The 13,082-nt window shown below is 50.0% G+C and overlaps 4 protein-coding genes across 4 annotated transcripts; 2 read left to right on the top strand and 2 right to left on the bottom strand.

Annotated features, from left to right (window-relative positions):
- Positions 1-92: 92 nt before the first annotated feature.
- On the top strand, positions 93-386 carry QC764_121475 (uncharacterized protein; the record flags this gene model as incomplete). The annotated part of the gene is made up of 1 exon (XM_062943404.1): positions 93-386. The coding sequence occupies one exon, from the start codon at positions 93-95 to the stop codon at positions 384-386; it is 294 nt and encodes a 97-aa protein (XP_062806498.1).
- A 3,765-nt stretch (positions 387-4,151) lies between these two features.
- On the top strand, positions 4,152-5,912 carry QC764_0025200 (uncharacterized protein; the record flags this gene model as incomplete). Its single annotated transcript, XM_062940099.1, has 2 exons — positions 4,152-5,162; positions 5,211-5,912. 2 exons carry the CDS (start codon positions 4,152-4,154, stop codon positions 5,910-5,912), a joined length of 1,713 nt encoding a protein of 570 aa, XP_062806497.1.
- A 1,953-nt stretch (positions 5,913-7,865) lies between these two features.
- On the bottom strand, positions 7,866-10,307 carry QC764_121470 (uncharacterized protein; the record flags this gene model as incomplete). The annotated part of the gene is made up of 2 exons (XM_062943403.1): positions 10,240-10,307; positions 7,866-10,012 (listed from the first exon to the last, which is right to left on the bottom strand). Exons 1-2 carry the CDS (start codon positions 10,301-10,303, stop codon positions 7,866-7,868), a joined length of 2,211 nt encoding a protein of 736 aa, XP_062806496.1. The 5' UTR covers positions 10,304-10,307.
- Positions 10,308-10,632: 325 nt separating this feature from the next.
- On the bottom strand, positions 10,633-13,029 carry QC764_121440 (uncharacterized protein). The gene is made up of 3 exons (XM_062943402.1): positions 11,455-13,029; positions 10,720-11,402; positions 10,633-10,660 (listed from the first exon to the last, which is right to left on the bottom strand). The coding sequence occupies exons 1-2, from the start codon at positions 12,052-12,054 to the stop codon at positions 10,740-10,742; spliced, it is 1,263 nt and encodes a 420-aa protein (XP_062806495.1). The 5' UTR covers positions 12,055-13,029; the 3' UTR covers positions 10,633-10,660; positions 10,720-10,739.
- Between the last annotated feature and the right edge of the window lie 53 nt (positions 13,030-13,082).

The following is a 13,082-nucleotide window of genomic DNA, read 5'->3' as shown; positions in this document are numbered from 1 at the left end:
CAGGACTGATTTTGACAAAACCTTCCCCAAACCCGTAGTAGCACCATCACACTTCACTTTCTCAATTGACACAATACCGCCCTCGAAACAACATGGCTGCCACCGATCCTATTCACTCATGGATGTATTTCCTACAACGGGATCCCAAATTTGAGACTGAACGCGTCTACGAACTTAAACGGCAGAAGCCTACAAAAAAGATCCCCCAGACCAACATGCTGCTCGAAAAGGTGGACAACATCGCCATTCATGATGTCCGTCCTCGACTAGAACAGTGCTCTTTCGGCTACCGTACTGCTATACTTAAAAATAAAAAGTCTTCTAACTTCTCTTCTTTTAGCCTTACAAATAAGGCAGAAACAGTAAAGGGAAGCTTTGAAGACTGAACCACAACTAACAAACGTGTCACGGACGGGACCTCAGGACTGGCACGTGGCAAGTTTAGGAAGACCTTTTCAATACAAAAGTAGGTTGCAGGAACCAAGAGGTGAGGTCCTGCAAGCTAGACTAAATACTACAACTGGAAGGTGGGGCAAGTGGGACAAGTGAATGGTAGGTCATGTGACCCACGCCTGACAGGTGGAAGATGATGGCTCTCTGAATGGATACACCTGCGTGACAGTGGCTCGCTCGCAGGCCGCACTCCACGTAGGACAAAGAAAAGACTCTATGGGCTCGCAGACCACATAATAAGCACCTGATCGGCCTGATCAGAGGGCCAGAATTGCCTGCACGCGTATAAGGCACAAAATATGAAGAAAATAAAAGTCGACATCCTATCTAAAATAGAATGTTAGAAGCAGACCACTTATATATGTAACCCCTGAACCTCCGAATTCTCCGAGAGCCCCCACTTTTTCCACCTCTAATCGGAGAGACCTCAAGCCTGTAGCCGCACCCCAAACTAATATACGGCGGGAGTAACAGCAGGGGTAATAGTAGCGAGGACTTAAGCTTCCTTAACTTTAAACTGTATAATCTTTCAGATACTATCGAGGTTCCGTTCTTTTAATTCTTCTTTTTAATAGCTAATAATTGCGTTACGGTTTAAGATTTTAATTCGGAGAGACGAGATAGTGGAGTCGTAAGTGCTATTAGCGGTACAGAGGGCGGTAACCTCTTCTTCTAATGCAATAATATATGCGTCTATGTTCCTTAAGTAAAGGATCTAGTCTTTAGGATATTAACTAACGTTTTCGACTAGCTCTTACGCTATATTGGGGTTCGCAGGGAGTTTAAGGTAGGTAGCTATTGTATTAGAGCGATCGGTTAATAGGGTTGGAGCTACGTAATGTTATAGGTAAGACAGGTTAATAGATTAATGACAATAATATTCAGCTAAGCTACAGTCTAGACTTTATTCCGTCGGCTACAGGTAGGCTCTATTATCAAGACATAGCTCAAAGAGCTACAAACACGTCTCGCGGCAGCGAGATACGAAGTCATTTAAGTCGCATTGGCCCATACTCTGCACGTGCCAATCCCCATCACTGGATTAACGACGGTCACGGTGCAACCACTGTGACAGTGCCCTGGTGGCCTCAGGCAGCTGCTAAGTCCTTCCTCGTACCCTATGGCTAATATCATTCTTTTAGCAGCTGCGAGGTATTTGATTGTCTGCCTCACTTCCAACCATTGGTTCTCGATTGTGCAAGTAGATAGCGGTTAGGCCGTGATGGGGCTGAGTGCTTGTTTGCCGTATGATACATTCTCAGTTTCAACACTACATTGACCCTAGCCATTGTCTCAATGTTACTCTAGCTTGTAACCGCGTCGTTGAAAGGCGCAAACAAAGTATCGATGAGCTGCAACTGATAATTAGTCGGGTGCAAACGGCACTTAGCGGGTTGATGGGTATTATTGCATTTACTCACCCATCGATCAAGACCACGCTCATTCTCACGAAGGCTAGCAAACCTGTCGTCAAGGCGCTCTGTAATCCATATACGTCAGTACTATCCTAAGCCCTACAAAAACCGATAGACGGACCGGAGGTAATGTATGCAACTGGGGCGATGGCCGGGTTGTCTCGGAGTGTGGCTAGAAAATTTGTTGCCCCCTTTGCGGTCCCAACCTGCCCAATCATGAATTTGACACCTAAACAGAGCATGTGAGATTCATTATTCTGACCAAACGATTATTTGGGAAATACTTACTTTCTCTAGGGAACTGAGCTGCTTGAAGCTCCTTTCCGCACTCTATTATTGCCTCGGCAAGCTCTGATGGTTCTTCTTTTGAGGGCATGCCATCTGTCATGATCGAGATCAACAATGGCCTATCAAAGGTTCCGTCTCGGAGTTTGGCGTAGACAAGAGGCTCCAAGATTTGCGACCTCAGATTAGTCCCGATCGGGGTATCGCCATTCGGCATCCATGAGGTTTCAGACATGATCTTGGTGATTTGCTCAAGCGACAGATTAGAAGAGTCATCGATAACCTGGTTGATAAATCGAAGCGCAACTCCCTCCCTTTCAGGCAGAATTCGAGTGCTGATTTTCGCGATACGCAATACAAGCTCCTTTTGATAGACCCAGCGATTTTCACGATGCATGGAAGAGCTATCATCTGCATAAAGTAGTAGGTAAGGTACTGTGAGACCACAACTCTAAGCGAAACTGTTTTGGGGACTTACCACAATAAATGACCTGCTTGTGGAGCGAAACCTTGACAGTCTTTGGAAGAAGATCCGTAGATCCAAGGTCAGTTGACTGGTCGTTGGAAAGCTCCGTGGCCTTCAGCGCAATATCCTGGATGTAGGTCTTTTTGCCCTTAAAGAAACGTTCAAGGGGCCCACGATCGCGAACGAAGGTATCCACCTTCTTCACAAACTCCTCCTTTGTAAGGTTGGTCGCGTTGGAAGCATCGGAACCAAGAATGCCCTGCATAGTAGGTATTGTAAGCCAGATAGGTACCTAGTATTGTGGAACGAGGTCAAGACAAGGAGTGCAGCCTACCGTCTCATAATTCGGTTCAACAGGAGGATTCAGTCCGGAAACCTTTTGCATCACCCCGTCAAACGTTTCATTCAACCAGGTCACAGTAAAAAGCAATACCGAGATCACCATGCTTGCCAACTTCTCGCGTCCACTCCTTTCTGTCTGGTTCACAGCACGATATACCGCAGGGTTCTCGTTCTTGACACGGTCAGCCATCTCTTTCGCTGTGAATCCCTCATCGTTTTTGACACTGAGACTGGCATTCGCGCGCCTCAACATATCAATGGAATCGAGGTCTCCATTCTCAATGGCAAACATGAGTGCTGTCTTGTTTTCGGCCTTGTCGCAGGTGGCATCAACCATGGGGGACTGCTTGAGAAGATGTTGAACGATGAGTGACCGTTCGACCTTTGTTTTCCAGTTGGCAAGGAGGAGAGGGGTCTCGTCTTGGCTTGAGACGCCATCAACTGGTGCGCCTGCATCGAGAAGGAGTCGGACCTCCTCCGGAAATCCCGCGACTACCGCCGTTGCGAGGAGTGTGTGGCCTGTCTCTGGATTTTGCACTTCAAATAGTTTGGGGTTTTCCTGGAGATAGGCGCGGATTTTAGAATATGTCAACACCCCATTGCGGGCGTCTTGGAAGGGAGACATGGCCGGATCGATGTGTTGAGGATGATAGCCGGTGTATTGGGGCCTTTCAGTCTGTGAGAGGAGTCAGAGGACGCGGTCCTTTATGTCTCACGAATGCCGTTTCTGAGAAGATTCCAGACTGAATACTCAGACCAGCAGACCTTCGGCGTGTGTGCAGTGTCCAAAAAAACATTGTTGGCGGCTCCGTTGGTTCATTCGCTAACTTGAACACAACAGATAAGTAGGTACCTAGGTACATATAAAAATTCCTAAGACAAAATCCAGGACTTTCGTACCCACTATTGGGTATGAGGGCTTTGAAATCGTACGATTCTTGCAACCTTGCGACTGTACATGCATGTAGGGTCCTACCCTGCAGATGTAACCTCTGAAGCTAAAGGCTAGGTGGCATTCCTATAGCGTAACAACACTCTATCTTGGGTGGAGAATGCGTAAATAGTTGTTTTTGATAAGCTGCCGTGAAAGAATAAACCAGCGGCCCTCGGCCCTCGTTGGACTTGTGTTCCATCATTCAATATCCTTAACAACGAGTCTAGCTTCCGTCGAAGCTCAAACAACCCCCAAAATGCGTCAACCTTTGTGTAGCCTGCTTCGTATAGGCCTAGCCGGGAGACAACACATCAGCACATTGGGCATCAACGCCAAAGGCAGCAGAAAATTTGCCATCTTTGCTCCACAGCAGTCGCGCAGCCTCGAGAAGACGGTGGAGCGGCTCAAGAAACAAGCCATCCCAGTCTTTCAGCCCCAGGAGAGGGAGTACGAACACCTCATCGCCACCTCTAACTTGCTCTACCGCTTTTCCCGCCCCAACTGTGTCATCCAGCCTGAAAATGCCACGCAGGTGCAGGCTATTATCAATGAAGCGCGGTCAGAGAAGCTGAAAGTCACAATAAAATGCAATGGCCATTCGTACGCCGGCCACTCGACGGCTTTCGATGGGATCTCTCTAGACTTGCGACGGATGCAGGGGGTCAGTCTTAACGCGCGAGATATGACTGTGGATATCGACGCAGGTTGTCAATGGGGACACGTGTACGGGAAACTGATAGATGGCCGCCATGATGGGCTAATCATCAACGGAGGGAGATGCCCGACTGTGGGAGTCAGCGGTTTCATGCTCGGCGGTGGTCTTGGGCCCTTTACCAGAAGTTTTGGCATGGGATGTGATACCATGATGGAAGCCACTGTGGTAACGGCAGATGGCAAGCTGGTCACTGTCGGCGAGAAGGATGACCCACAGTCAAAGGAAGGCAGGCTCTTCTGGGCCTTGCGTGGCGCTGGGGGCGGCAACTTTGGCGTGATGGTCAAGATGAAGCTCAAGGTTCAAAAGCTGAAGAACAGGCATGGTATGGTAGTTGCTGGACGGCACCAATGGTTTCCTGAAGGGGGATTCGACAATAACGAGTTTATGAAGACGATGAATGATTTCTACCTGACGGATTGGCCCAAGAACATCACAGTCGACAGCACCTGGATTTGCGATTTGCGTGACAAGGGCAACTTGGACGGGGTCCGGTTCACAATTTCCTTTGACGGTAGCAAAGGCGAGTACGATCGGCTTATCGAGAAGCACATCGCCAACGACAGCCTCAAGGTCCAGTTCAAAAGAAGAGTGCTGCCAGAGAAGTCAACTCGGTTCCTCTACGAAACCCTCGTCAATCAGTGGATGGAAGAAACGGAGCGGGCCTATCCCACAAACAAAACCTATGAACTGTATAGTTCTTTTGTGTTCACAAATAACGATAAGGCCACCATCGAAAAAGTGACAGCCGAAATTCGTGATTTGATGGCGGAATTTCGGGAACTATTCAAGGGCGAGAAGGTGAATTTCCTAGTTACCTGGATCCATGCAGGAGGTCGGGCAACCGAGTTTGAGCCCACTCAGACTGCGTACTTTTGGCGGCAGGCCGTGTTTCATACATACGTGACAATAGAATGGGTGGATAAGTGGATGGAACTGGACATGAGAAAGTTTCTGGGCAAGATCAAGAAGAGGCTCAGACCACACTCGCTGGGTGGGAAAGCAGCATTTATTAACTTCCCCGACAGAGATTTCCCTTTGAGAACACACGAAGCAATGTACTTTGGCGACAATCGGGACGAGCTGCGGAGAGTGAAAGAGATGTGGGATCCAAAGAACTTTTTCAAGTGGGACCAAGGTGTCAAGCTTCCACAGACAGCGAGCCAGGACCGAAATGCAGCTGAAGGGGAAGATGGAGTAGATGACGAAGGAAGGACAGATAGTGTCGCTGGAGAACAGTGGGATTATTTCAAACCCAAGGATGTCATTGAAGAGTTGGATGAGCTGGCCGATATGGGATTCTGAAAGGGCAGCGCAGTTGTCATGAGTTAACACACCTGCGTGACAGTGGCTCGCTCGCAGGCCGCACTTCACGTGGGACAGAGAAAAGACACTATGGGCTCGCAGACCACATAATAAGCACCTGATCGGCCTGATCAGAGGGCCAGAATTGCCTGCACGCGTGCAAGGCACAAAATACGAAGAAAATAAAAGTCGATGTCCTGTCTAAAATCGAATGTCAGAAGCAGACCGTTTATATACATGACCCCTGAACCTCCAAATCCTCCGAGAGCCCCCACTTTTTTCCACCCCTCTGATCAGAGAGCCCTCAGGCCTATAGCCGCACCCCAAACCAGTAGTGGAGGCAGAAGTGGTAGCTAAGGAGGATGTGGAGCAGCTAGAGCCAGCCCAGCCTATGCGGCGTAGCGCACGTTATCGGATTTAACCAGGCGTAAGCGAGAAGCAGATGCAATGTCTGACTCTGACAGTGATTGAGCTACATTTTGGTATAACTCCCATAGAAAATTGACCCAATATTAGTCTTGTTGTGGCCAGTGTGATCATTCAGGGTAATCTCAATAAGGTTGTGTGGCTGGTGTGGTGGTGGTGGACCAGATCCACATGTGGTCCATTTCCTGGTCATCCAACCTAGTATCTAGAATATGCTCCATGGTTTCGTTCACTTACACATCAGCTTCTCAGCCCCTACCACCGGCATCCCGAAAGGCGCCCAGATCTTACAGGATTAAAGCATATCGCTTCGATATTGAAGTTTCCAAGACCCGGAATTTGTGGCTGGGCTAGAGGGAGTAAACAACTGTATACCTGAGGTAAGGGCCTGGGCTGTGCCGCAGTGATGAGCCAAGTCTGGCACAAACGCGCACGGACATCCAAGCGTGATCCAGTCGTTCAGCTGAATCCTCAGCAAAACGAATTCCTTACGTTATACATAGATGATTATGATTTCGGCTTTGAAGATCGGAGTAGTAAGTGTCCAGATATATAAAAAGCTATGCTTTATGATTATTCCGCCTGGGAGCCTGAAAATACGAGCTCGATGTACCGAAGTGCCTATACTTTTTACCGCCCGTTTTATTTTCGATTTTTATTTTCTGTCGGCGCTTATATGCTTCAGGTTCATTGGAAGACTAAGGGGTGTGAATGTAGAGGATTGGAAAAGAAATATTCCTCAGTTTTTGGCGGTATATCTTCCGAAATCAGCATTGGATTTCCCTGGAAATGACAGTCTGGATGGTCTTAAACAATGATCGATTATCAGACGGAGCCATACATACCTCGGAGAACGTGGCTCAACTGGACGTGGTGAATGCTCGACGATCGAGAACACTGTTCTATCGATTTTTTATGGTAGGTACATCACGAGCCCTCTTGGGTCTTCGGTTTAGTGGACCCTCCCAGTGTTCAATTCTTGCCTGCACCAAAACTTTGCATCAAAAAGTTAGCAAAACAAAAAGATCGTCCTGGCATCATTGGTAGAGGCTGGGCACCCTCATGGAAGGCATCATTTCGTGTTCATTACCTTCCCTAATCTTACTTATTCGTCAGGCGGATCGAGAGTCAATGGACAACTCGCAATGAAGCCGGACAAATAAGGGGGATTGAGGAGGGCAACGTATGTCATATGATATCCTCGTCAAGAGGATCACAATTAAAGTGGAAGTGACACACTAACCGGTTGACCATGCTCTCCTAACCAGGGAAAATGGACTCCTGGAAATGCCTACTTATAAAGGGGCGGTTGCTGGGTTGTGGGGGTGGTGTTGTCCGGGGCGTGGGTCAAATGAGGGTAGTGGATGCTCCTCGTCGCGTCGACGCCAACAACACGTACACGGCGCAGTGATGTTGTCACTTTGTTGGGCCACAGGACATATAGCACAACAAGCAAGCGCTTCAGTTCTCCATTCACCTGGCTATATGCCCCATAACCACACAACTATCGAAACTGGCACATGAAGATCAAGAACCCAAAACAACACCCCCAAAATCATCCTCCCAGATCTGCCCTCCCTCCTCACTCCCCGCCCACATATCCTCCATCCCAATCCCCCTCCTGACCACTCTCAACATCATCTCCGTAGCCGCCATCACGACCTTCACCAGCTCCAAACTCCCCTCACTAACCTCCCCCTGTCCAACCACATCCTCCCACGCCCGCCCCAAGCAAACCGTCACCTCCCTCCTCAACTTCTGACTCTGCTGGTCCTCCTGACAAATCCACCCCGCCACCTCCTCCGCCGCCCTCCTCAGCACCGCTTGATCAACCCTAGAAAGAAAATCATTATTAATCGCCGCAACAGCCATCGCCTCCTCAAACGAATGCTTCTCCGTCCCCGTCACCCGCACAGGCCTAGCAATCCTCGCTGGCCCCCCCATACATTTACAGACATCAGCCGTACACATTCTTTTCGGCGACGCGCCAGGATACAGCGTAAAGTCCACACACACCCTCCGCGCCTGAATCTCCAATTCTGACTTCAACCCCCCCCGAATCTTAGCCCTTCCCTGGGCAGCATTCGTCACTGTAGTGTAACACCCGACAGGGCCAACAATCCTACTCTCTTTAATCAACTTCGCTCCCGGCTTACGGCTCCAGTGCGTCGAGGTGAGTATCTCATGAGCCGGCCGGAATCCAGATACGACAGGGCGGTATGTTTTGAGCTCTGCCTGGAGTGACAGCGCTGGCGGTGGGCCAGTGTCGTACTCGTACACCCAGGGATAGCTAAACAGCGTGGTGATGTGACCGTCGGAAGCAGTGGACTTGACGTCGTAGGCAGGGTGCGAGAGCACCCAGTCAGTACAACAGGTTAGGCAAGAGCAAGCCGCCAAACCTTGACCCAGGGGGCCGAGGAAGATGCGGATCGTTTCGGTTTTCCACCCTGAATCATCTGTGGCATGGAGACCGCTGGAGAGAGCTCGGAACGTCTCGGTTTCAAAGATGAAGCCGAGGTTGTTACCCAAGGAAAGATCCAGTTGGGCGTCATATTCTGTTCGTGGCCGAGACAGCAAAGTAGCAATTCTGTGTTCCTTGTCTTCCCCGGAACTGGACAACAACAAGCGGGACTTTTTGAGATGCGCCTGGACCTCAAGTTGGCAGTGTAGCCACCTCGAACTTCTGACCGGAACTCCCCTCGTAATCTTTGGCGCGATATTCTCCCTTCCTGATCGATAGTACACCACCGTCCCGAGCGTCATGTGCTGAGATCGCGTGAGCATCTCCCCGCATTTGGTTCTTGCTACCACCCCTGGGGAGCTTGAGCATGACATTCCGGCGAGTGCTGCCAACAATCTTACATCGGCCATAGTCGTCTCAATGGTCGCACCGTAGATGTCCGAGGGGATCATGGTCGCCAGTCGCCACTCCCAGCGGATGTTGGCGTACCCCCACCAAGCAGCCTGGTAGTTGACAAGGAACTGGGACCATGCGGCGGCTTCGAGCCCGGGCGAGCTCCCGTGGTTGGAAACTGTTGTGCCTGACTTGTATCTGATGGCCCATTCCCATGCAAAGGTGAGTGGTTTGAGCATGTCTAGGCAAATGTCTCTGGACGTTTTTTGATTTCTTCTGTGTTTGACATCATCATCCTCCTGATGACGACGCGAGCCGCAACAGCCCGCGCCTGTACACGCACAACTGCATACCCAAGCCGGTGGGAAACAGAAGATGGTGGTGAGAGAGGAGAGAGCAAGGCCGATCGGAGTCCATGCCATGGCAAAGATGCTGCGGAGGACCGTAGGTAAAATACTGATTTCTTTATGGACTTTCGAGTCATCGGTTCCAGATACCACCCTGAGAACTCCATAGTCGACGTATCCATTTCGGCCTCTATCGTAATTCTTTCCGGGTCTAAATCCTGTTTGTAGGGGGTATCGTTCCATGGTAACCACGGACTCACCGCGCAACCCCGGCATGGTGAGGACCGGCATTCGATATTGGGGGTTCCATGACAGTGATGATAGATGGAACCAGAAGCCCGCTGTGAGATCGAAGACGCCCGTTACGCGCCTGCTACATCGACTGCTGACCGAAACATATTGCGCCAGCGCAGCGAAGGTCTGGACGATAGCGAAGAGAAGGGCGGCAACGGCAGCTACCAGAGCTGCAATGCCTATTGTCGTCTCGTCAGCATTTTCCGAAGCCATAGCGGCATACCGTTGTTGAAGAATTTAAGCAGTTAGTGTACTCATGACTGAGGAATGTGGAGTGTCGAATCCATCGGACTTCGAGGGGTGCGGGTGAGGCTGAGTGACAGGAGAGCAGCTGAAACGTGAACCAATCAATCATAATGCCCAAGGCCCAGACCACGAGAGATCACAACTGCGCCGCTAACCACACCATTGGTCAACGAAATCCATCGAGAGTAGATGATCATCACGCTTTTGTTATTACATGCTCGCATACCGAGCCGAAAAGATACTTGTACACCGCTACCAAAGATAGAAAATCAATGCAATGTCACGATTCTGGAAGACAGTGGGGCCACAGGGAACCAATCAGGACTGGACCGGGCGGTTGAGCGGGGCTCACGGTCCACTTTGTGTGACGATCCCCTATTTAGAACCTCTGAAGAAATAACAGTTGAAGGTAACTTCTAGATAATAGATTGGTGTAGCTAAAGGTTACACAGCAATAGACTTGTCTCAATCTCGTACTTGTAGGCTTATACTAAAACTTGTATTACAAACTGCGGAACTATCTATGGCTAGCTAATTCACAATCTAACCCTTTACTGTCTTCAGTCCAAGCTTCGCGTCATCTATTTTCCATCATCAACTGTTGCCTCTTGTAAACAAACAACCTCGGAAAGTACCTTACGCAAAATAACAAAAGCCAGTTCAGAGTACTCTCAGTTTGGCGTAAGGCTGTTGTGGGGTTCGAAACAATCTCTCGATGCATGCCATAGACTGCATTCCTTCTGGTACTTCTTGAAACTCGAAGCTGAGTATGAGAAGTGTAACAGCAATGCGGAATTGCATTACGGCTAGTCTCCTCCCGAAGCACATTCGAACACCTGCGCCAAAGGCCAGTTGTGGAAGAGCATTTGGATTGAACTTTTCCTTCCCCGTCTCATCCCTGACCAACCATCTCCTGGGCTCATAGGTTCCAAGATCCCTTCCGGCAGGTGTCTTGAAGCCGTCGTCCTTCTTCTCACGAGCAGCTCTGCCGGTCTCGCTGCGCTGGGACTCATCCGCTAGAACCGATGAGTGATTCACATGGATATTCATGTAGATGATCGAGCCCTTTGGAACGGGATATCCCAGGATGGTGGTGTCCTGCAGAGGGGAGCGAAGAACGCCGTTGGAAGTTCCCGACAGACGGAGGGCCTCCTCACAGGCTGCATCAAGGTAAGGAATGTCAGCCTCGAGAATCTGACTCAGCGTAGGTATACCTGGGCCGAAAGCAGATGATAGAGCAGCGCGCAGTTCAGTCTGGGCTTGTGGAAAGGTCTCCATGAACTTGATGAACCATGCCAGAGTGTTGGCGGTGGAGTCGTGGCCCTGGCATAGTTAGTAAAGCGTTGGCAGAGTGGGAGAATATCGGGCTACCTACACCAATGAGCAAAACAAACAGCTCGTCGAGCATAGCAACGTCCTTTGCGGGATCTGAAGGTTCCACGCCCGCCTTCTTGGCTTGTAGAGCTTGTTTGCGGAGAACGAGATCCATGGCACATGTATCAATGGAATCCTTCCCAAGACTGTCCAGGTCCAGGCCTTCATATCTCGTCAAAGCCTTCTTCATCGCACGGCTCATTTCCCGTGTCACAACCTTCCTGAACCTGCGGAAACGTGGCTTCAAGACCTCCAGCTTGACCGCCCAGGCTGGAAACGGTGTTGCGCTGGCGTCCATGATGGTATCAACTATGTATTCCACTTGTTCCTTCATGAAGGATCCTGGCGGCGCGGGATCGTCGAACGGTTGGCCCTTCAGTTCGTGTTCCAGCTTCCTCTTCTCATACCTCAGAGTCCCAGGCTCCTCACCGACAATGGACACCCATACGGCGTCCAGGGCCGCGTTTTTCAAGTCTTCTAAAACGTTGAATGGTTGGCCCTTGTGGGCGGTGGTTGCTTTCAGGCGCCAAAGTTCGACCAGCTCGACTGTTGAGCTGTAGGACTTCGGAGCCGCTGTTCGCTTCAAAAAGTCCAGGCCCATGACATCTCCCCAGAGCCTTTCTGCGCCTTAAGCTCCGGAGTGGTGAGTTGCGATAGTGTAGCTTTGGAGAAGAGCGGGCCAACCACAGAAAGGGACCAGGCCGACTTGTCAAATTGGTTACTGCGCAGAATACGTTCGATCTCGTAAGGATCGGACAGGATGATCATCGGATTTCCTGGTAGGAGGAGCTGGGCGATCGGACTGCCGAGCTTTTGCGTGGTGATGCGGTAGATGGACTCGGAGTTTGCTTTGGTGGCCTTGATGGCGGGAATCAGATCTGGCAAATCGCCCATGATTCGCTTTGCTGAATGGGCATTGTACGGGATTTGAGGATACGGCTTTGGATAGAGCTTTTTTCTCCCAAAAATCACTATCAAGGCAAGGAGCGATGCAAACAGGGCAATGCATGCCCCCTTGCTAGCCTCGAACATGTTGACTTCGTTATAGTGATCGGTGTCAGGTCAAGGGTTTTACCAGGGAGGAAAACATGAGAACAAGGAGCGATCATGCAAGCGGTCGCGAGTCCTTGATATAGTACGAATAGTAGTAAGCAACCGCACCTGCCATCGTTGGCGGTCCATCGTGCAGATGCTGACTTCAGCACTGCGGCGGATGATTGCAGTTCCACACAGGATTGCTACGGGGGGGTGTCTAAGCTTGCCAATCATGACAAGTGGTTGGTCCATATTCAACAATTGCTATCAAGTGTAAGCGCTAATCAACATGTGAGCAGGGACGTCCAACGATGTTGGCGACTTGGGTTGGTTCAAACGTGCATGGCCGCTGGTGTCATCAGAATGATGAAAATTGCTTCTCAGGTGAACAGCCCAAAAATTAGTCAAGTGGTCTTCACAAATAAGGAAGACTTGGTTTTCTACGCTCCCGTCATTAGCAGGCCTTTTGAAGATAGTTGAGGGGGGGGGTTCAGATGGGCTGGTCCCGGACTGCGGTCTCCACTCTCCAATTTTTCATTTTTTTTTTTTACTAAGCTCACCAACAAACTCACCAGCCACAGAATAATTGGCACA

This window comes from Podospora pseudoanserina, chromosome 1, assembly GCF_035222485.1.
Source record: "Podospora pseudoanserina strain CBS 124.78 chromosome 1, whole genome shotgun sequence".
In the NCBI taxonomy this organism is placed as follows: Eukaryota; Fungi; Ascomycota; class Sordariomycetes; order Sordariales; family Podosporaceae; genus Podospora; species Podospora pseudoanserina.
Note: the sequence above shows the minus strand (reverse complement) of the source record. Positions and strands in the feature narration are given on the sequence as shown.